Source organism: Lagopus leucura, unplaced genomic scaffold (assembly GCF_019238085.1).
Source record: "Lagopus leucura isolate 7727_CA_CO unplaced genomic scaffold, USGS_WTPT01 Super-Scaffold_100001, whole genome shotgun sequence".
Taxonomy (NCBI): Eukaryota; Metazoa; Chordata; class Aves; order Galliformes; family Phasianidae; genus Lagopus; species Lagopus leucura.
The window spans coordinates 59,958,714-59,983,685 of NW_024962262.1; the positions used below are offsets into that span (position 1 = coordinate 59,958,714).

At 39.1% G+C, this 24,972-nt stretch overlaps 1 protein-coding gene across 4 annotated transcripts in view; it reads right to left on the minus strand.

Moving 5' to 3' along the window:
* SH3KBP1 (SH3 domain containing kinase binding protein 1) overlaps nucleotides 1–24,972 on the minus strand; it is a 217,383-nt gene that overhangs the window by 51,216 nt on the left and 141,195 nt on the right. For 3 of the 4 annotated variants that reach the window (XM_042866909.1, XM_042866910.1, XM_042866913.1), the window contains one exon: nucleotides 5,628–5,703. In XM_042866909.1, coding sequence (XP_042722843.1) covers nucleotides 5,628–5,703 — 76 coding nt within the window. Of the gene's footprint in view, nucleotides 1–5,627; nucleotides 5,704–17,764; nucleotides 17,847–24,972 lie in introns of those variants that run through there. The other variant, XM_042866912.1, reaches the window with a different exon arrangement.

Consider the following 24,972-nt stretch of genomic DNA (forward strand, 5'->3'; position numbering starts at 1 on the left):
AATCTTCATCAGTTCCTCCTTCTGTCTAAGGGCCGTACATTTGAATAAGGATGAAGACATTGATCAACAGAGCGGACAGAAGGCTGTGGTTTCAGTGTTGAAAAATGTCTGTTGATAATCAGGTAATTAATTGCTCTCTTTCTTCTTTTTTAAAAATACTTCCTCTAAAAGTATGTGCCAATGTGGATGCCACAGTCAGTAGCTGGTCAGAACCAGCTAGACTAACTGAAAAACTCCTAGTCTTTCATATATAGGAAACTGCTATGAATCTTCTCCTTGTAGATCTGGTATCAATAACTCTGTTATCGCATGACCTCTCTGCCCTCCACATCAAACTCTTGACTTTTTTTTTTTTTTAATATTCAGATAGCAGAGAAATAAGGAATTAAGCTAGAAAAAAATGACCCATCACAAAAAAACAAATCAAAACAAAACAAAAAAACCCATTGTGAGCACAGGCAAACGTTGATGCACTGCACAAAGAGCCAGGAGACATTTCTGGATAAGCATGAGAGAGAACTGAGAGTGGGACAAGAATGCAGGATGAAGGCACTGACATGGCAAAAATATCTTGGTTTATGTACATTATGGGGTTGGATTCCTTCAGTGTGATTCACATTGACATACACTAAATCAGTATGTTCCTCTGCCCAGTGAGGACCCTCTGAATCACACTGCAACAGAGCCAGGTCTCAAAAACACTGTTGGATTTGGGTGATTGGATAAAGTCAGCTTGCAAGCTTCTCTTACGAAAAAGCTGGTCTAGCACGACTTAAGTAAGCAAAACCAAAGTCAAGCAGGACTCAAAGTAGTATGAACCTCCAAATTCAGATTAATAAAAGAAGAAAAAAATCTAATAAAACATGTAACTTATGTACAAGAATTGTCCTTACTCAGCAGAGCACAATATATCAAAAGGATGTAATAGTACATAATTTCCACAGTTATGTTTAAACAGGAAGGAAAAAAAAAAAGATAAAAGGCAATACTAATTTCAAATACAGCAGAGAGCACACAGTAACTTGCTGAATTTGGGCTTTTTGTAAGTAGGAAAAAAAAAAAAAGGTCAAAGTAACATATCCAATTACAAGCATGGTAAATAGTTTTAAGCCAAATTAAAGCTTCAGACTAAGATACCAATATTAAGCATTTTACATTTGATACCCAAGGCTGGGTTTAGAAATCACAGATGGTTCCTCCAGAAGCCTTTCTTTCTTTCCTCTGACCTGAAGATATGTTTTAAAAATATACCTCTCCATAAGCCCCCAGCAGTAGACATCTTGGAAACTCTAAGGGAGGAGAAAAACATGATATTCACGAGCTTTTCAGTCCTCATTTAGTAATTCAACAACAATTTACTCTTTTAGACCACAGTCTCTGCTTATGTACTTGCAGCTGCTCCCAAGCAAAGGAAAACAACCTGTCATATACAATGGACATTTCTCAGGGGATTGAGTGAGCAGATGAACCTTGCCATATGTCTTGAAACTCAAACAAGTTAGATCTAATGCAAGATGTTCAGTTTCTTGCCTTATACATTCTAAGCTGAGAGAGCACGGGCTAGGTACAATACCATTAAAAAATATGCATCCCCGAGTACCTTCCATGATTTTTGAACCACAGTGTTTCAGCTAGACTAGAAACAATGATGACACAACAACAAGCACTTTATTTTCTCTGCCCACAACCCCTGCAATCCAATCCTTCGAAATGAAGAACAAAGTAATCGCTAGATTCTTTGACAGAGCCCCAAGAGTTTCCCAGAATCATCCTCATCAGTCAAAAGCTGCAAGAATAAACAGCAAGCAAGGAACTAGATATTTATAACAAGTTGCTTGCCACTGCCCATGCTACACTGAGGAAATAGTCTCAGGACTACCCCGAACAATAAATAAGGCTATCCTCTAATAAGAACTGGATGATTTAGGGGGATAGTTAACATGCATCTTCTTTTAACACCTTATGACCCATAGTCGGTCCTGCATTCAAAATATGGGCTATTCGATACAGCCTTAAGCTCCAGAAAAATATTTCCTCAAAGAGGGAAAAAGGCAGCAACAGATGGCCTTCCTACAGAATACAGCTGCTGCATTATCTAGGTTGTCACAACCACTGTATTTCACCCACAGAACGCAGTGGCTTGATGTACATTTATTTTGAGAGACTGGTTAAATATTGTACTGTCCAAACCAGAACTGGGCAAACTGAATTTACTGCATCAGCAGAACCTGCACATTTTAAAAGGATGCCTCTTCTATTTGTTCTTCTGCCAGACTCAAAGAATGAGTTGAGACATTCAAGACCACTGTCCTCAGACATACATACCCTTTCATGTAAGTTGCACAGGGGATAGTCACTCTGGAATTTGCTTTTCTTAGGCTACGATGATCTAGGTTCCTCTGCTTATTTCTGCTGCTCTTTCCTTAGTGTTAGGCAACATCTGTTCTGCCTCAAGGGAAAATCTGCTCCATCTCACATAATCTTACTACCGGGCATTGAATTTACCTGTCTGGCTTTTCCAAAATTGATAGTTTTTAGTAAAGCAAACAACCATCAGATATAGTTGATTTTTGAGGCTTAAATATTTCTCCTTCAATGAAGTCTAAATCATACAGAAATATTAAGTGAGAAAACTAGCAGCATTAATTTAGTTATCTTTGGGCTTAAGCTTCCTCTTTTTAACTACTGCTCAAATAAAGGCTTTCTGAAATTGAACAAAATCTACAGTGTCTAGGGAAAAATTACATAATTGTTACCAAAAACATAAAACAGATGGGAAAAAAAAACCCAACAACTCAGCAGAATTTGGCTTTATCATTAATCACTGCCTTCAAGATTCATAAATGGATAGCACTAAAAAAATTTCATGGAACTGCAACAGACTCAAAGGATCAAAACACCACCTCATTAAACAAAACAAAACAAAAATATCCGGAACTAATTAGGGCCTCATTAATCCAGACTCAGCAGCTCCTCATACTCTTTCTATCGTCATGCAAGAAGCTTAGCACTTGCTAGGATTTTGGTATTCCTATTATGTAATTGGTTAACACGAACTGTAAATAATCAGTGAGTGGAGTAATCAAATTAAGTATCACGGTCAGTGCGCTTTCTGACTCACTGTCGTTGCTTTTTTGCTGTCTGTGCACTTACACTCCATTTTTGCAGTCTCAGTAAGCTGTAATGGTTCTGTCAGTCACTGTGAATGCTTTGCTGAATTCCAAAATCCAGCAGAGCTACTTGAAAATTGATATGTATTATCTACAAAACAGCCTTTCCACTGCAAGACACTGAAAGTAAAGGCAAGCTATTTCATTGCAAAATAAATAATAAGATAAATAATCTCATCCCAGAGGTTTTTATATTTATACTTATACAGGAGTATAAATACACATAAGTCTGAGCCACACATAAAACAGTTGAAAATTCAACAGCAGATTTATTCCCCTAGAAGACTATGCAGGCACAAACCTAAAACAAATAGTTCTTCCCTCTTCTATTCAAAGATGCATTCTTTTATTCCTAAAAAGTTACTGATATTTCCTTTCCCTTTCTGTTTTCCAAGAGACCACTAGAGCTCTCCAAGTCTTTGTGCTTTTGCTGTACTGTGTGTTTGAGCAAAAGCCATTCTGTCTTCTCTTTGATTTTGATAATGATCAGCTATTTATTTCACAGAATCAGAATCACAGAATGGCCCAGGTTGGAAAGGACCTCAAGGATCATGTATCTCTAACCCCCCCAATACAGGCAGGGCCACCAACCTCCACATTTCATACTAGACCAGGCTGCCCAGGGCCCCATCCAACCCAGCCTTGAACACCTCCAGGGACGGGGCATCCACAACCTCTCTGGGCAGCCTGCTCCAGCACCTCATCACTCTCATAGTAAAGAACTTAAGAATTGAACAAATTCTGAAGGTCATTTCTTAAGGAAATTCACATAGCAGACTGCTGGGAGATGCACCTATGGAACATACAGTTATCTTTGCTCTGACCAGCTTATCCTACTGCAAAACTTGGGCCATCTTGTGCATACCAGGGAGCAAATGGCATCCATGTTCAAGTGTCAACCACTCCCTCATCTCACTGGGACAGGTATAGGAAAAAAAGCAGACTCATTTATCAAGATGTGAGAGAAGTCAGCAACCAGCATTCTTCAATGTAGCCCCCTGTGCACAAAAGGAAGGTGGTGCTGCTCTCTTTTTCTGGCTCAGTAGGCTAGTCCACAGTGCAAGAGCTTTTTTTATCCAGTACAGAATAAGGAACAACAGCATCAGTCATGAAAAGAAACAGGAGGAAAATGAAAAAACATATTACTACTCCTCTACCAATGCAATTTCTCTTGCTTCAAGCATACATCTCTGGCAGCAATCACAAGGGAATCCAAATCACATACCCATGAGCTCCCTCTCCATACTAAGCTTCCATTTCAAACTACACCTTTGGAGAACGGCACAGTACCTTGTTCAGTTTAGCAATTAAAGGCTCCAAGGACACCTGGTACTCCGCCATTCCAGGCCAAAGTGAAAAAAGCTCAAGTCTAAGAGGGAGGGGTATAGTGTGTCACTGTGGAAGGCAGAGTTCTCCAGCCCTTGCTGGAGGCTTTCACGTTTGTTTATACGTGGTACAAGCATGAAGCTTCAGTACCATGGGGTGTGATTTTGTAATCAGTTTGAGCTGCCAAAAAAACCCACGAGTTAATATGGAGAAAGGTATTGAGCATTTCTTTGTCTGGCTCAGTGCAAGCATTGCTGCCACAGGTGGGAAAGCTATGGGAGCACCCTTTCAGATGACACCTACCTGTAGGCCAGCTTAACCTTATCAAGCTGCAGATTGGGAAAGGTAATTCCAAAGCACATTCATTCTGAAGTCCTGCTCTACATTTCAGTATTTCAGTTCTGAGACAAAACACTATCTGTTAACTATCTAAAAAGGCAAACATGTCACGGAAGGACTTAAAAACTCAATACCTTCTATTATAATCCATTTCTTTTCTCATATATGGCTATGTTCTCTTCCCTCTTATTGTTTCCTGCAAGTATCTATAACGTTTAGCCGTAACTTCATATGAGTTAAAACAAAGGACTTGGCATTCTCTTACAACTGCTCTGAGACCTTTCTAGAAGATTTAATTATTCCTTTTTGCTCTACTGAACATCTAAATAACCAAATAAAACCGAAGTTCGTTGACTCTGTACCACCCACACAAATATGTCTGCTACAGAAACAAAGAAAAAAGAGGAAAAAGTAAGAGTGCTCAGAACCACAGATATTTTTCTATGACCTTCCTACAAGTTACGACAACTGAAGTTGGATCTTAACTAAACTCTGACCTGTTCCAAAGCATCCTCCAGGCCAAAAGCTGATCATGTAATTTAACTTGATTTCATTGTCAGGAAACTCAAGGTAGGACTATCAAAGCAGAAACAATTCAGAGGATTCTGTGAAACAAAATATTCTGTCTGTGTACCACCTACTCAAAGTCTGTCCTAAATATATCCATCTGCATCCTTGCTTTTCATACGTACAAGATACTACTCTTCTAGCCAAAACCAGGAAAAGTGCTCAGTTATCTTTTAAGAGGCTCAATAGCACAAAGTGCAAAGAAGCAAAAGCTATGAAACCTACTTTTTGTTCTGCTGTCCGCTTCTGTTTTTGTTGGCTCCTGAGTTGCTGTGGCTGGAGGTACTTTCTTCCCAACACTCTGAAAAAAAAAATAGTTATTCTCCTTTAAGATCTGCAGGTTCATTTAAAAGTCAGATAACAAAAAAAACTTAATGGAAATGCAAAATACAGGAATAGAGACAGAAAAGAAACAGAGGCAAATTGAACTGTACAGAGACTTGTTTGTAGCATATTTGTTAGTTTTGTGTTTTTTTTTTAAACAACAACAATATAAGACCCATAATAATCCTCAAATCCTCCCTTGAAATTTTGTTTACTAATATTTTTAACCATCAACTCCTTAACACAGCATTAGGGTAAAGTCACAGAAGTTTCATTTGTGGATTCGGTGCCAACAGTAAAATTGAAAGAACTGAAAAAAAATCCCTTGATTTCTTTCCATACCGGGAGCATTCATTTCAGTCATTTCACGCTGAATGCGACTTTTAAGTTGACATCTCTTTATATGTTCCATATTTTTGTTTGTTTTAAGCAAAAATAACTACTTTACAGAGGATTATTATGATAATTATCAATTATCAACCTCAGCTACTCTGAAAGAACAGTAGAAAACACTGTTTGCCCACAGTGCAATAGAATTGTTGATAATCATCTTCAGGCATCTTAACCAACTTACATGCATGCCACCTCCTCTCTTCCTATCAGGAAAGCCGTCTAGCTTGAAAATCCAGATCACATGTAGTTCACAATATAAGTAAAATTATTATTTCTTTATATGAGTACTTATAAGCCCTAGCTATAGTTCAGCATACTAGAAATATATAAACACAAGAAAAAGTACTCCATACTGCAGTGACTTTCAAAGTAAGAGGCAAGACAGCTAATACTTAGTCTTGAAAACACTGGTGAATATAACACTGGCCAATATGATAAGCAATAGGAATATAGCAGTTTAAATAGCTCAAAAGTTTCAGCGTACACAAAAAATAAGAAGAGCTCCATTTTTTATGCTGTGCCAAAACTTTTCTATGGAAAGGAACAAACATGGGTGCTTCTGGCTGGCAAAAGAAAGTGCAGCTGGAAAAGAAGCAATTTGGAGAGCTGTGCACACGACAGTCATCAAATGTGTGTTGACAAGCAAGACAAACTACAAATTGCAATACCCTCAAGTGTCTTGCTGCTACTTAACTTGTAAGTGGCAAAAGAAACAATGATGGGCTTGTAACTCCGCTTCCAATCCTGAGTTTTTTAAGTGCTGGGAATGAGAACAAAACTCTACAGAACCTCCTAACTTCTTTGCTGAGGTAGGAACAACAAGAGAGAAGAATTGTCTGCAGCAGCAATCAGACAGGTAACAGAACAACCAGAGATGTCAGACTCCTGCAAATCAGGAGACAACAAAATTCAAGGAAAGAGCATGGGCTGGCTGTGCTGAAGAAACTAAGCCAAGAAAGATGAAGATGAAGAGCTGAGTCTGAGATCCAGCTGGAAAGCAACAAAAACTGCACTGGAAGAGATGCAGGAAGAATCTGAAGCTACTAAGCATTCACACAGACAAAGCACCTAATTCCTTTTGGATTAAACCTAAAATGTAGCCAGGAAAGCATCCAGGAAATAGGAGGAAGGAAGTAGTGTATTCCAGTACAACAGACAAGCTGCAATGTAAAGCGAAATTTAAGACTTCTTATTTTATAGAAGTAGATGCAAGTTTAATGCTTGAATACATTCACTCATCTGCTTATACGGTGTAGTGCAGGTGATGTATCAGCATGAGGAACCAATTGACTCCTTGGGAGCAGAAAATCAAACATCACCCAAACAATGCTGCTGGTTATTTGGAGTTAGGAGGCAGGTCAGAAAGCAATTTTTGCACCATGAACCAGAAGGCCCATAATAACCCCCCCTCCTGAAAGAGTCTTTCCTAACCACCAGGCTGCAATTGCAAGCAAATTTCTGCATTTTCTCTGTCTCTGTATATCTTGAATTCTTGGCTGCAGAGAGCTCTCGGAATCAGCAAAGAGAGAATCACATTCTCCTCTACCTTAGTATCCCTGGTCTAGTGCTTCAGAGACACTTCTTTCCCTCTATGCTCCTCCAGCATGCTGACTGCTAAGTCTCCTTCCTAAGTGGTGGCAGTCAGCCAAGTTCAACCTACATTACTTTTAGGTCCCGTCACACAAGAAACATGTGTTGGAAACTGAGTTCAGATGTCCTGATTCCATGGCCAGGTTAACTCCCCAACACACACCAGAATGTAACAACAACATGGACTGAATTTAATCTCACTATTTCTGCAAGGCAAGTGTAATTAGATTATGTGGCTGTCAGACACAAATCCCTCTAATCGCCTGGCAAACAAATCCTAAAGATGAAAGGGGATGAGAATTCTTCTTGCTGCAGAAGCAGCTGATAGAAGCATGAATAATGACCGTGATCTGGTGTACAGATATTCAGAGGGTTGACAGAGATTTAAGCAGCAACTTGCCAATCAAAAACCAGCTTGGTTTTATGAAGCCTGTGGAAGGATAGTCGCCCATTAAATCACAGGTTCAGTTTAATGGCAGAGGCCTTGATGTTGATGTGGTACACTACAAATCCCTATCACTGCAGAGCAGTTTCCTCTGATACTGAATTAACAGTGATTACAGAAATGACTGAGGTGGTACACAAAGTCTCTTGGATGAGGTCACAGCATAACCTAAATTTTTATATTTCCCTTCATTTATGTACTTTGCCTTATTGGCAATCCTTGTGACAGAGAGCAACACCAAGAAACTAAAGCAGACAGCGCGCAATACATACGTGAATTTTTCTCATGTGAGGGCACATGAGAAAATAGTTGCACTTCCCTGCAACTATTCAACCCTGACCACAGGAAGAAAAGTAGACCTGTGCACAAGTTTCCTCCTCCAGGATATTTTAAAATTGTATTTCAGGGTTTTTCATTGTTGTTGCTGGAAACTGACTTGTCTATTTACTTTAGTTATGCAGGTCCTGTATCTCTAGAAGATTTCATCTGAAAATTCACATCAAACTGTCACTTAAGCACCAGCTAGGTTGACATGGAAGATTCTGTAATACTTCTTTGTACTACAGGAAAATACTTATCCTTTCACCCCCCTTTAAAAAATATGGGTTTCTCCTAGGAACAGCTTACATACCCAGTAATAAAGGGAAAGAAATGGTTTACTCAGTGTCAGGATTTATTCTGGAAGGCATATTGAAGTCCTTACTCCAGATAAAATACTTTGGGACTGCTATTTGAAAATAAAACTCTGTGAAGATGTTCTTAAGGAAGACATAGAATATTCATGGATTCATCCGTATGAGCTGGAAACACTGCTGTTTTTAAGCTTAATATCATTTGTCAGGTTGAATAGCGAAAATATAACAAAACGCACTGATGCTTTTATACAGAGGAAGAATAGAGTCGAGAAGTGTCAGAAAACCTCATGGATTGGGTCAGGGGAATAAATGCACCACGCTTCTTCGACTACAATACTCCCTTTAACATTCAACTACTATTTCTGAATGTTGTTCACATGCATCAGAATTTTCTTTATATATAGGTTTATGTGCAAATCTAAGGCCAGCGGTAGCAAAAATATAAAAGCTTTATTCTTTATTGTACTCCTGATGCACCATTTCGTAACTGAAAGCATTTTTCTCACAAAGAAATAGAAACGGCTGCTAGATTCTTCCAGGCGTGGATGAGTCTACATATAAACAAGCTTCTCGGTGAGTATATTTAACATTGGTGTTTTGGGGGGGGGGAGGAGGAGTCAAATTGGTTTGCTGTTTTTTGTTTCCCCACGTTTCCAGTGTTTATGGTACATTATCAAGTCCTTTTTGCTTCCTACCTGGACTACCCCAAATTCAGAAAAACATTAAGAGCGCTAACATGAGGCCCCATCTGGAGTACTGTGTCCAGGTGTGGAGCCCTCAGTACAAGAAAGACATTGAGATTTTGGAAAGGGTCCAGAGGAGGGCGACTAAGATGATCAGGGGGCTGGAGCACCTCCCCTATGAGGACAGGCTGAGGGAGTTGGGCTTGTTCAGCCTGGAGAAGAGAAGGCTGCGGGGTGACCTCATTGCAGCCTATCAATACCTGAAGGGAACCTACACCCAGGAGGGGAGTAAACTCTTCAAAAGGGCTGATAACAGCAGGACTAGGGGAAATGGATCCAAGTTGAAGGAGGGAAGATTTAGGTTGGATATTAGGGGGAAGTTCTTTACAGGGAGAGTGGTTAGGCCCTGGAACGGGCTGCCCAGGGAGGTTGTGGATGCCCCGTCCTTGGACGTGTTCAAGGCCAGGTTGGACGGGGTCCTGGGCAACCTGATCTGAATGTGTATGTTTGGTGGCCCTGCTAGGCAGGGGGGTTGGAACTACATGATCCTTGAGGTCCCTTCCAACCCGGGTGATTCTGTGATTCTGTGATTCTGTGATTAAAAAAAAAAAAACAGAAGGTTTTCAGATGTCCAAATGCCCTTACTTTGTCAGACCTGTAAAATAAGGGAGATGTCTGGAATTTTTTTTTTCACTGAGACACCAACCTTCAGCTCCAGATGAAATACTTTCTGTGACAGTATGACCAAGTATTTACTACCCTGGGGTTTCCCAAAATGACAGAGTTAAGTGTTTTCCTAGAAGGTCATCACACAGCACTTCAAAAAGGGTAATGGGAATTTTAAGAAGCCTTTATAGAGAAAATGAAAATTCTTTAGGGACAGTGTGAATAAGTACCTGCTTGCACATTTGACTGACTTCGTTGTCTAAATAGCTTCTTCCTCCTGCCAACTTTCTACTCATCCATGCTTTGGTATAAATACCATCCACGTGCTTCTGAACTATAATTAGTAATATTTTTAGTATCAGCTGGATAGATACAGTCTGTTCAATGCATGCACAACTAATATGGAGAGCTCCAGCTGCCCAAGCCGCACACATGTCTGTCGATATCACCTATGAGGAAATTCCAACCACAACACAAGGTAATTTCCGTAAACTAGGTTAGATGAATGAACGAGGCAGGAAACAAGTGTTCATCGAGTCCTCAATTACAAACACACTGTCACAAGGACAGGCAAGCAAAATAGCTTTTATTCTTCTGCTTGCTTGTTTTCTTCAAGCTTGCACAGAGAGACAGGATGCAGCATGTCTCATAACTGCTGTGAGCAAGAGAAGGAGCAGCTCCAGTGTTGCCCAAGGCTACCCACCCAAGGTGGCCAAATGCAGAGGAGCCACCTTCCGTTACCAACTCCTGTTACCTCCCTCTGCAGCGGGAGAGGAGAGAACTAGCCTGTGTTAAAATGCGTTGTAGATGGGAAGAAAGAAGAAAAGAGTTTGCAAGTTATCTGCTTCCCTCAATAGCTGCACAAACTACTGGTATAGAACTGAGGCGTGGAAATTAGTGCATATAGGGGTAAGGTGAAAACCAGCAGCAGTGCTCATTTATACCAGCTCAAGCTCATCAGGAAAGTATGGTAAGCATCTCAGTGTGCTTCAGTAACTCCAAAGGATCATGCTCAAGGCAAACCAAGGAAACGCTGCAACAGTGTTGGCTTCTACAACATTCAAAAAATGAAATATGAATGATGTTTAGATACATGGCTCTACACACCAGGTGATACTTCCATAAAGAATTGGTGCTGTAACCGCAGGATCAGCTATGGTGTACATCCACAGAAGTTTACCAGCATTTATCTCATATTCCAGAAGGTAAAAGTGTATTTCTTCCAACTGATGTCTATACTAGAACACTTTTGGACTTGGATGAACAGCTCCTGAATGCCAGCTACATACACATCTCAAGCGTGTCTTTGAAAAGAAATAAATCCTATGAGAAGTTTTACCCATGAAAAGTTATAAAATCTTGTATTTAGGTTCTGTGACAGGCATGCGAACTGGTACCTTAATACTTTTCTGCCTGGTGAGAATCAACTAAACTCATAACAAAAATGTCCCTTCGAGTAACATCTTGGTCTTACCAAAGAAACAAAAGTAAAGACTTCATCCCACCAGATCTCCTTAAAAGTCAGTGTAATTTCAGCCAGCAGCATGACTCTTGACACAGCTAATAAGTTCTGACAAAGTGGGCAAGCTGTTTTAGTCAGCAATCAACAGCCATTTGGGGTTCTGTAACTGCTCACTGGTCTCTTCTGGGAACTGGCTACTGCTCTAGCACCACTTTACAGAAAAGGAACACTGATGCAGTCAACAACTATACCCTGCTCAAACGTAAATGGCTTTTGAAATCAGGCTGCATATGCAAAAATTCTCAAGGTATGTGGGGAAAATGTTTTCTAGTGTTCACACAGAAATTGATAGGCTTTCCCCAGTTACAAGCATTATTTCATGAATGCAAAAACAAAACAAAACAAAACCAAAACAAAAAAATACAACAACAAAAAAGGGGACTAAATTAGCATCATAGTCTAAATTGTATTACTATGCTCTAATTCTCATTCCACAAAAGGGTAAACAGGCTATGATTACATTATACCACACTCAATTCACTTGGTGCCCTAGAAATGGAGTACTGAATGTGACAGCACCTTGCAATTGCTGTATCCGGGATGCACTGACAGTCAGGACACTGGAATACAAGCAGACAAGCAAGCAGGAAAGTAAACAAACAGAAGGAAACAGCAGAAAGGTGTCCAAATAAGGGAAATTTTAAAACCAAACATGATTTCACTGGGGTTTGTTTTCTGATTTCTCTCAGACGCCTATTCTTCTGGCATGTTTTTTTACAACTAACCTAAGAAGCAAAACTACCTCTTCTCATCAGTTAAACTGCATGAACTACATCATGGGTAAAGAACAAAACGAGAGCAAAAAGCTGTAAATACTTCAAGAATGGTCACATTTGCTTTGATTAAAAACTGTTACATTTTTCAAAACAACTAACTTCTAAAACATTTAATGAAAGAAGTTACCAGTGCTTTACTTAGCTGGGTTGAAAAGTATTTAGAAATGATATACAAAGAAGGCCTACAAAATCAATTACTAGGACAGACAGAAAATGATTCATGTGGTTCTAAACAGAATCACAGGGGCTAGAAGGGACCTCTGGAGATCACCCAGTTCAAGGCCTGCTAAAGCAGGTTCCCTACAGTAGGTTACACAGGAAAGCATTCTGGCAGGTTTTGAATATCTCTGGAAAAGGAAACTCCCCAGTCTCTCTGGGCCATCTGTTCCAGGGCTCCGTTACCTTCAAAGTAAGGAATTTTTTCCTCATGTCCTTATGGAATTTCCTATGTTTCAGTTTGTGCCCATTGCCTTTTGTCCTGTCACTGGCTACAACTAAAAAGAGCCCGACCCCATTCACTTGACTCCTGCACTGTAGATATCAGCATGGATCCCCCCTCAGCCTTCTCTTCTCCAGGCTGAACAGCTCCAGGTCTCCCAGCCTTTTCTCATACAGGAGATGCTCCAGGCTTCTCATCATCATCTCTGTGTCCTTCACTGGACTCTCTCAAGAAGATTCCTGTCTGTCTTAAATTTCTGAGGTGTTTCTGCTGTTGTTGTTATTGGTTTGTTTTCAGTCCATGCACTAGGAGATGGAATTTTTTATTTGGAGTTAATATTTTTATCTTGTTTTAATTAAATGTCATCTACTAAGTAAATTAGTTGTGATTATTTGTAATTGTAATGATAATTTACCTTAGCTATTCAAAAGAAATTTCAAAATTTAGGGTTTTACCCAGAACCTGTTTTTGCTGCGTTACAACTAAATGCAATTTTATAGATCATTTATATGAAATAAATATGACTTGATCTGAAGAGGAAAAAAAAAATCCATTAAGGTTATAAAACACACAGTTAAAAATCACTGGAGGCTGTGAACACTCACCACAAAAGCTCTCTAAGTTTACCCTCATCTCATACATTTCCCCAGGCTTGCCAGTACTGATCTGTTTGGAGGTACAATATGAGCCTAAGAATGATCTGGATTACAAATGTCTCAAGATCTTTTAATATCCTGGAAACCTCATTCTTTGAACATATGGAAATGGAATACTGAACGTGGTACACTTCAGGAAGTAAATCTAAATAAAGCAAGGTGAAATAAAAACAAAGTGATAACACAAGAGAAACTTCAAAGGCTTACACCAGTCCTTCTGTTCCCCTCAAACTAACTTTTTCTATCAAAGACAAATCAGGGAAAACAAACATATATATTGAGAGAATAATTAGACAATTCTTAAAAACCACAAAGCAGCAACTCTTAATTAATTTAAATCCACTGATTTGTAGGCCAGTACAAACACTTTCAATTGAGAAATTACAGAGTAAAAAGTGATTTCTGGTATATATAAACTTGGCTCCCTGGTCCCCCTTCTGTAGGTCCCAGGGTCCAGAAACTTCCTGTAAATCTAGAAGATTATAAAACCAAACATAACAGCTACTGTAATGAAAAATCCACAACAAAGTAATACAGAATTGCGTATTTTCTTTAGACATCTCAGTCTTTTCACGACCTGTAAGATGAATGAAGTACATCACAACACAGTCAGTGAATGGTGTACAAGTCGCCTACATGCTAAACAAATCAGGCTCTGTCAGGTAATCCTGGCAAGGCTTTAAATGCCTCCGATTTTACTCTGATAAAGTGCTATAGACTTAAGGTGTCTTCAGAGACACAATAGGTGCAGTATTTCACTGCATTAATTCACACTACTCCCTCAGTGATGATACTGATGTTTATGCTGAGCTGTAACCATTTATGTCCTTCACATTCATGTAATTTATATTTTGGAGAGACTCAAATCTTCATAGTGTGCAAGACATCTAATTAGAGGGACTGGTTCACAGATTCCTAACTTCCCATTTGCAAATACAAAGCAACTCTTCAGCAATTTCAGAACTGCTTAAATGGAAAATTACTGTAGTTCTTGTTTCCAGCTGTTAAGCTCCATTAAAAATGACCTGAGCCAAATGTCCCATCCAGCCATCCACGCACTAAAATTAGCAGGTGTTTAACAGACCACCAGCAGTCCATAAAAACACAGATGAAGACTATCTCCATCAGCCTCATGCAAGTCCCTTGAGAAACATGTGCTATTTCAAATAACATTCAAACAAATAAGTAGGTAAAATATGAGACGCAAAATTTTTGTTTTAACTTCTTGGATAAAAATGAGGTGTAGGAACAAAGCTTCAATGAATACAAACAATGAAATCATAGAATCATAGAACATCCCCAGTCGGAAGGAACCCACGCTGTCATACTCATGAAAACTCTGTAGCTTGGAAAGCAGAACAGTGTACATCTTGTTTTTTCCATCATTACTCTCCACCGTGTACCTATTCTACCAGCAGATGAGTTCAGACTCCAAAGCTTTAATAACTTGGTATCCTGACAAATCTTAAATTATGGACAAGGAAGGCAACAGATAGGCTGTTTTCTCCTCATATGTTTGAGCTGACAGGAGAGAAACCTATATATCTTAACTCAGACATTTTGTAAGATTCCTATTTCTTTGAAATTTGGACTTCTGACATTTGATGCTGCCAGTTATGCCAGTTTCAAACAGCTAATGAACTCAAAATCTGCCTTCCAAAAAGGCTAATATTAAGAAAGCCAATGGAAGAGCTTAGATTAGGTAGATGCTGCTGAAACAAATGGAGCAAGACATATCAGAATCACTAAGGAATAAAAACACTTTAGGAAATAAAATTAAATGAATAAAATAAAGCACAATTGCAATGAAAGCCACACAGTATGGTCCCAACTGCCTCATCCCAAAGTATTGAAAGCATGCACATGGAACTGAGGAGCCTGGACAAGCTCATTTCCTTTCCTCCTCAAGCACAGATTTGGATGGTAGAAGGTGCTTTTGCAAGGAAAGCAAGTTTTTTTTTTTTTTTTTGCAGTAGATGCGTTTTCTTTCTTTGGTGCTTTATTTATTTTTCATGTTTCTTTTTTTACTGACTGTGGCTCATGCAAATGTAAAATGTCCCCCGGCACCCCTTGTCAGGAATTTTACCATTTGCAGGTTGCAAATCACAATTAATTTCTGTCTCCTCTGGGAAGAATCCTGCAGTCAGGCTGCACTTAGTGAATGAAATCCCTCTGCACTCTCCCAGGAGAACCATGCCTGTCTAGATTGCAGCTGATAACCAGCACAATCCAGACTGTACCATCAGCACAGAAACTGCTGTTATGAAACCTTCCCTTTTACAAAAATTAATGAACCTTACAACTGCTACACAGATCTACACTTCCTCATGCAGCAGTAAGGGAAGCAGCTGAGCTACTTGCATTATTAAAAAAAAAAAAAAAGTCTGAGAAAACAAAAATCAATGAATGGCTCTTCTTTGGCATCTTTCTTTTAAAAGCAACAACAATATTACTTTTCTCTTCTGTGAAATTTACAACACTGACACCAGATCCACAAGCAGCTGTTCAATCATATTTTTCAGATTCAACTAAAAAAACAACAAAACATCACGCATATCATGCAAATTTCTCTCCCATTTTCACAATACAGTTCTTCTTTTCGGATTATTTTTCCTTTTTTTCCTTCTTTCTTTTTCCCACCTTGCATCAACTGCAACTGCAAAAATTACTCAGGCCAAGCAGAGACACAGCATTATTTTAGTTCTTGCAAAGAAAAATACAGAGAACCAAGTGACAAAGCAAAATGCATGAGCATCACCATTCAGTTCTCTTTCAACAGACTGGAATTTCAACTATTTTCCTTTGAATATAGCTCAACAGCTTGAAACACAAGTGGAAAATGACTAATATCATGTGTTTTAGCTTTTCTTTTCAGCAAGTGCTTCAGGTACAGAGACTGCTTCTAAAGAAGCTGTCAGCTGGATGCATGGAGGTCTCCTGCTCTTTGGGTGGCCAGTGAATGGCAAGTAGCCCAGCACCCAGCAGAACCCAGGCAGCAATGCACTGCTCTTGGCTACAAGGCAATGCTGCCTGGAGACTTCCCTGCAGGAGCTGAGCCCAATCACCCCCTCCCTGAGTTTTACTGAGAAGTTTCTAGGAAGTGCTTAGTCAACTCACTTTAATAATATAAGCTCAATAATGAATAATACTATGAATAATGTATACATAGTATTTAAGAACTATTTTACAGAGATCAAATGTCACTGACTTAATATAGAAATATGCAAAAAAGAAGACAAAAAGGCAATTTAGAAATTGGCCTGCAGACTTTCATCCCCCCAGAGTGTCTGACTGCTCTGTGATTCTTTAACACCCCTCTTTTCCTCCTTCACCTTTTTCTTTTCTTAAGGCAAAAGAAAGAAAGACACATGGAACGGAACACTGTAAGAGAAACAACTCAGAAAAACTGTAGCTTCATTCCTGCATAACCTTTACTGACTCGAATTGTTAAACAAAGAGAATGTTTCTACCAACAGTCCTCAAAGTATCTGCAAATAATTGGGCAGTTTCATTGGTGTCTCTCCCTTCAGATTTGTATAAGATTTTACAAACATCAGTTGACTCCAGTTTTCCTTGAAGGAAGCGATAATTTCCATGTAGATGTTATTATCCCAGCAAGATCTGCTTCAGAATAATTTGTATCAGTTTTTGTCATTCATATAAAAGACCCTGAGTGTCATCTCACACAGAAGAGGAATTAGTAAAGCTCCTCCTCTTTTCTTCTGCCAAAAAGTGGTTTTATTAGAACACTGGGGAAGGAAAGGAAAAAGCAGGAAGGGGGGATAATTTTTGTTTAGTAAGTAAATATTTGAAAGAACAACATATCCTAAAGACTGTGTAACTATTCTTGCTTAATTGCAAAGTTAGATTACTCTTTAGAGTAAGAAAACTGAAGTAAAATCATATAGAAATAAATAAAAAAACATCTGTGCAGCTTAACGGCTAAACAGTCCAAAAGGAAAAAAACTTAAGCTAAACACAGCCAGGACAGAATTCATTTTCACACAGAAGTAACCCCCTATTTTAATACCTTCCTCTGTAACAGAAATGGACTTCAGGATCCCCAGTACTCTTTTTCTTTCTTTTCTTTTTACCTACCCAGCATCAGCATCTACAAACTGCGCAGAACTACAATGGAGTCAAATTCTGTGCTTTCAGAATATATACATTACAAAAGAGTTTTAAATAGTGACAGGAAAAAAAAACCCACCCAACTAATTGTAAAAGAAATACCTCCTCTCCCATTGTGAAGCCCAGCTGCCTTTCAGCAGCTCAGAGTGTCCAAGAAGAGCACTGGAGTCCTGCCCCTTCCTTGCATGAGCTCAGCCCAGCAAGGGTGGGAGCCCAGCCCTAGCACTGACTCACTCTTCGAGCCATCCCAGGGAAACAAAGGTTCCACTTGTTTATTTCACAGGAAATCTGGAGCTTTTCCTACCTCTGCTCACACTTGAGTTAGAAGTTTCCTCTCCTGGCTTCATGAGACTGATAGCTGAGAAAGGTAACATGAAGAGAGGATGTATGGACTTCTTGTGAACAGTCCAGAAAATAAATCTTGCAAATAACTACAGGAAAATGAGCTTCTGACAAATTCTGAATGCACGTTTCTCTATACTGGGGGTGGGGGGAATGGTTGAAATCCTGTTTAGGCTTTTCTGACAGGCACTGTCTTTTAAAGGAAGATGATCAAGAAACTGAAACATCATTAAGATTATGCTCTGTTCCATGAAAGTCTTTTAAATCCTTAATACTTCCTCCTCACAAGCATTCAAACCTAAAATGAATGGAAAAGGGCAGGGAAGGATACCAACCACATCATGAGCTGCTCAGAGAATTTGGAAAAAATTAAATATTTATATTTAAGCAAGCTTCAATGTACTACACACTCATGCTTCCTTTTTACCTTAAAAACCATTCAGTAATCTTCAGAAAAATGTTGATGCATTTATAAACAAGCACATCTGCAATGTGCAAACATAATATGCTCTACACATTCCACAAATAACACACCCATTCTCTAAAAAGACAGTATAATGGGAGTGCCAAAACAACTCTGGGACAAGGAAAGGGCCACTGCACTCATACACTGAATAGATAAAACAAAAAGGTGGTTCCTTCATTTTGAGAAACAGTGTAAGAATGGACATGATAATCTGTGACAGTATGTAGATTTTAAAGAGGAGGCCACTAAATTGTTTAATGTGGTGCCCACAAAAAAGAACAAGAAAAAAAATGTAACTTGTAGACCTGGGATATATATAGTATAATCTGCTACTATAGAGAAATATTAGGCTGGATACACAACTTTCTCTACAAGATGTCTTTGAAAAAGAATAAAAAAAATCAGACATCCTCTGGGGATTTGATATGTGCATTTGATCCTAACCTGGTTGAGAGGATCGGATTAAACTGAAAGCAAATTAAAATTACCTGAGTAGAACTACCACTGCAAATACACACCTCTGGAAGGAAAAAAAAAAAAAAAAAAAGCAGGATATTTTAAAGATAGGAAAAGACCAAGATGATTGGTTACAGGAAAGGCAACATCTCTTGCAGTGCACCCTATATGCCAGCGCTGTGCTGCAAAACAGGTTCAGAAATGACTCAGAGAAAAGTCTGAATGCCTCATAGCCAGCCAACCACCTCCTGAAGTTATCTGTTTTCCAGTTACAAACTTAAGTTGTATTACAATACATCATTATCAGTTCAAGAAGACACACACAAAAAGATATTTATGTTTAGAGAGAAGAATAATCCATAATACATTTTAAATATATATATGTGTATATATATATTTATAAAATGTAAGTAAATATAAGTTGCATGATCAAGTATGACCTTTTAAAAGTAAGTCTTGATTAGTGAAAATTACAAAAGGAAACCATTTAAGCAGAAATCCACAAACTAATGAGTCTAAGTAAACAGCAGAAGATGAATGAATATATTTTACTTTCAGTAATGTCACAGGTTATAGACAATCTGGTACACATTCATGAATATTTTCAATACCTCAGCAAACATGGATGTCATCCTGGAGAAAAGGAGGCTGGGGGTGACTTCACTGAAGACTTTCAATACCTAAAGGGAGCCTACAAACAGGAGGGGAATCAATTCTTTGAAAGGGTAGATAACTGCAGGACAAGGGGAAATGGTTTTAAGTTGAAGGAGGGAAGATTTAGGTTGGATGTCAAGGGGAAGTTCTTTACAGAGGGAGTGGTGAGGTGCTGGAACAGGCTGCCCAGAGAGGCTGTGGATGCCCCGTCCCTGGAGGTGTTCAAGGCCAGGTTGGATGGGGCCCTGGGCAGCCTGGTCTAGTATGAAATGTGGAGGTTGGTGGCCCTGCCTGTGGTGGGGGGTTGGAGATTCATAATCCTTGAGGTCCCTTCCAACCCTGCCAATTCTGTGATTTACATAATTTCTGAATTCTGATTAGTTATTTCATTTTTTTTTTGCAGTATTTGTTCTTCAACATTTAAAGTACGAGTGCTAATAAGATTAAATGTCAAAGTTTAAAAACTTAACTACTCAGATGCAGCAACTAAAAATCAAAGTTACTTTATCAGACATAATCCATGTGAAGCAAGAAAACAACTTCATTTTACCTAGAAATATGACAACACTGCTTATAAAATTATTTGTTCCTAAAGCCCATTAGACACATTGAAATGTTTTGTATCAATTTGGATCAGTTAGATTTTACTTGGGTAGATTTTAGAATTCTTGTTAGACAGTTCAATCTGTAAACTGAAGCTCAACAGCTGCATGTCAGTATGATTACTTTCTTTAGCATTTTCTGTACTGAATCTGAAGTTCAGACTTTGTCTCTATCAAATATCTCTGGACCTCAGCAAACCAGCTTTGTTTTAAACTATTAAATCACAGTGGCTTTGTTGGTTTTTGGAGGATTTTTTTTTTTTTAATGATTCTTCTTTTGAAATGTTTGTGGGAATATAAAGCTTGGGAACGATAAGATTTAACGGAAAATGAGACCTTTCCTGTGATTTAGAAAACCGCTGGTCATCAGCATACAATTGTGTTCACAGCAATGTAGAATGCATATTCTTTTACTCAGTTTCTATTACGAAATAGAATTGCAACAGCTTAAACCTACGCATCCTGTTTTCCCAGAGAATCCTAAGATTTCCTAATCAAAACCATTCCTGAAAAATCAGGAGTGCTGCCTGCCAGTGCCTCTAAGGGAGCTCCCTCTGGCAGGAGCCCAGAACTCTCCCTGGGAGAACAGAACGTAATTCTCTGTGTCAGCTTTAGGAGCAACTTCCAGTACTAGCAATACTTTCATACTACTCTACTCCTATTTTTAGATGCTACTCAAGTTAGACCATAAGTTGAAAACAGTTTTCATGCATATGCTGGATGCATTCATTACATACGGAACAATCTTTTCTGACTAAAGGACACTGCGGTTTTGTGGCACAGGCAACAGCTATCTTGCATTGATCTAGGGTCTAGAAGATGCTTTATTTAAAATAAATTCTTTAAAAAATCACAAGAAGCACAAAATACTGCGTAGCTAAATTCCTGTGCCGAAAACTGCTGTTGCAGACTGGTGGGAAAGCTGAACTCTGCCACCAGTATCTGCTAACTCTGTTGAGCAGTTTGAGCATTCTCCAAGCCAATGTGAGAAAGCATGAAAGCAAAGCTAGCCCAGAAATGCCAGGCATGTAAGTACAGAAGGCCAGGAGACACTATTCACTCAAGTATCATAGTTTGGTGACTCAGCAGAGACTCACTGCCGGCCAGTGTTATCAGATTGATTCTTCCCTTTAAACACAATTTTCCATTTCCTTTTCCATTCCCTTGCACCGACTACTGTCACAGTCAGCCTCCCCAAGAGGCTGGTTGCTTTCCGACTACCCGTCAGTTCAAGAACTGGCCACCTACCCTCCCTTCTTATTGCTTACTGAATTGTTTACTCCTGGAAGGCTAACGTTATTCCAAAGAGCTGAAGTATACCATCCACAGTGCTCCACAAACATCATTTTCCATTTGCTATTTCTGCACAATGAAATAAACATTAAACTGTACTTCCACACAGAGCTCGCAGCATGAGGGGTCACACTGCTGGTGGAGGAACAAGGTCTGGCTGTGGGCAGCTGAACTCTTGGGCCAGCTGCCAGACAGGCTGGGACCTTCTCACCTGGTGGCTCACAAGGCGTCACTGAACTAAGTGGTTAGGGCAGGGGTGCCAAACTATACAGACAGCAGCTCCAAAGCTCAACACAAACACTGCTCAAGCAGCTGAATGCTTCTCCTGTTCCTACACACCGTCTGACACGCTGCTGATGCTCGCTGTGACCGCTGCCATCTCCAATGGCTGCTTCCGAATAGACGAACGCCAGAAACCTGTGCTTTCAAGTGCAAACTGCTAGACACACTTAATATTCACACTGCACGCTCTCTGCCTCAGCAGGAGGTTTTACTAGTGCTCATATTCAGTATGGGTGCCATTGCTCACATTCATTTTTTAATTACCTCAGGATTTTGACCACTGGCTTCCACATCTTCAAGACCAGCACGTGCAGGGGGTGCAAGCCTTGTACCCCTGAGATCAGGCACAACATAGGCAGAGCAAGACCTCCAGCTTGCATCTCTCAAACCTTTAGTTTTTAAGTGACAACTGAAAGTTAAAGGTTTTGTACAAGCAGCAAGGCAGGAGTTGACATAGCGGGTGTGGAAAAGATGTGTCCAAAAAAACCCCATTATCACAGACTCTGAGTCCCTACGTCACGGCCTCAGAATAGAAACCCAGGTCTTACAGGCACCCTGAATTTACAGCTTTCTGTCTTATCACAGAGGACAGGTAGATTCAATAATTGGCATCAGTTCCTAGCCCTTCTAGCTGTTGTGTCTACTTTCATTATTTCTTCTCTATTTCCCCTCTCCTCAGTACACTAAATACATGCAGAAATAAAAATTGCTAGGTAGTGTCCTGCCGTGAGAAGGATCCCTAATGAGCAGTTAACTAGTTGCTGGATCTAGAGCCACGACAGCCTACCCTTTATATTACATCACGATGGTGGCTGCGGTTTGCTGGTTGGATATAATTTACATTCATTTGTGGCAGTCACTAATGTGACCTCACTGAATGCTGCTAACGAAATCCAGTTATGCTCAAATTCACCAGTGCTAGCTCACTATGGAGATATAAACCAAAGAAAAGGCAATATGAATATGACATGAGTATATCTCAAATGGAAAAGGCAAGAGATTCTCAATAGTCTCTTCATAAGCAAGGACAATTTTCAGAGAAAGATTAAAAAAAAAAAACTTCTTAATTTATATTCACCTATTTTGGCCTCTCGTTCTTTCAGCTGAGATTTCAGCTCACTAACCAACCTGACACAGTTAACTCAGACAGAGGAATGTATCGGTTGAATTAATTTTCCTATACTCCTAGGGATTTATTTTTAGATACAGGAGAGGAAAATGTGATAGCTTACTGGAACAATGGCAGTATATGTAGAATGTACTGGAAGAAAATGCAACCTAGAAACACAACTTTTAGACAATCTACTACAAAAGAAAAAAGAAAAAAAGAAGTGAACAAACACTTGTGTAAATGTCTTGGAGTTGCACAAGCAGCAAGAGGAAATGGGAGCTTTTATTTGTCTGTAAGACTTCCATGTTTTAACTTTAATGTAGTGTAATGTAACACTACCTTTTCTGAGGAGACACAACATGCCTATAAGCACACTGTACTTTTTTCAGAAATTCAAGTCAGCAAATTACAGTTTCAGTCATATGTAGCACAGTCAATTAACCTATCATTAATGGGAATTTGACAGAGCCAAGCCTCAGGAATCTGATTCTACCTTGACTGGAAACCAAATACAGCCAGTGGTTGATTCATCAATGAAAACAGAAAAGAAACCTACACAGCAAAAGTGTTCGATTCTGTAAAAACACGAAAGAACAGCTTTGATGGCTCATGTTAAACTACCACAACTGCATTATTAATTTCCCTAGGATAACTTTTTCATGATTTTTAGAACAAAAAACAGCTAAGCAATGAATTCTGCACACCAATAAAATCAATGGGCTTCACACAGTTCCTAAATTTTATCCTTAGAGAGTTTACTGATGACCCTAAAAGACAAGGGTCACTCTGTTCTATGTTGTTAGCACCAGGCTAACACTTGGAGCACAACAACCTGACTGATGATTTACAGCAAGGCATAATGGAATCTCTTCCTGCTCTGCTGGCAGCAATCTTTTCTGTCCTCATACTCCTGCCAATATTTGTGTTAAAGCCTTCCAACTTAACACAACAATAATTCACATCACCCTAGTGTGAAATATGATCTAAACTTATGGTTCATAACATAGAAAAACATGACAGAACAGAATGTAATAATGCCAACAAAATGAGACCAAGACATTTATTGTGTAAGTGGAACCAACACCTTCTGTGGGAATTACCTTGTTATAAATAACCCCACATGATACAATCCTTACTATAATTTCCCAATATTTAAAAAGTTCAACAATTGTTAGGAAATATTTTAAATCAGAAAGGTTAGAGTATCACTACAGACATACAAAATGTTCCATCAAAAATAATATAGAGTAACCACTATAAAGAATGCGAAGATCTTCACACTTCAGAAAATTTTAAAAAATGAAGGAATTGAGAAAAGTGTTGTTTCTGACTCTTATAAAGATTACAAGTTATTGGAAAAGTGAGGCTACTTCATGCAAATGAGCAAGATACACACCAGGACAAAAATCCCTTTAAGCACTACATTGAAAACTCTGCATCATGAATCACAACATTTTCGACCCCCGTATGCAGAGCCCTTGTGCCAAATATGACCTTTCTTGGCACTATAAACAAGGTGGGATTCTCTCTCTTGGCAAGCATTAAATAGCAAAGAACACTGAAGTGAGAAGGGAGGAATTTCTTGCAGCCAGAAGAAAAGTATTTAAAGAAGTTAATATTTCACAGTTAGAATCTAGTATTTCGTCAGTGAATCAGGTGTTGGTGCTCTGAGTAAGCAAAGGCAACAGTTCTCAAGCCTCTCAACAAGCCAGTTCAAAGGTTAACCAATCTGACCCTACCCAGGAAAAAGACAAACAACAGCAACATCTTTTTTTTACTTACCTATATACTTGAATATGAATAACCAATTGTACTTACAAAGATGAAAATATTATTTTCCACTAGCCATGCCAACTTTAGGAGAAATGTAAAGACACAGGAAGGAATGTCTATGGGTAGGATGAAAAAATTTAGAAATTTTCTGAATACTCTAGGTTCAATTTTTGGCTGGGCAATGAACTTACAGACTTACACAGCTTATCCGGCCCTAGGAGAAACAAAGGTAAGATTTCTCATTGTAATATAGCAGATAATAAGCATAAAGCAGAGCAATTTCCCTTCAGTGAACAAAGGGAACTTTGTAAATATTTTGTGAACACTTCAT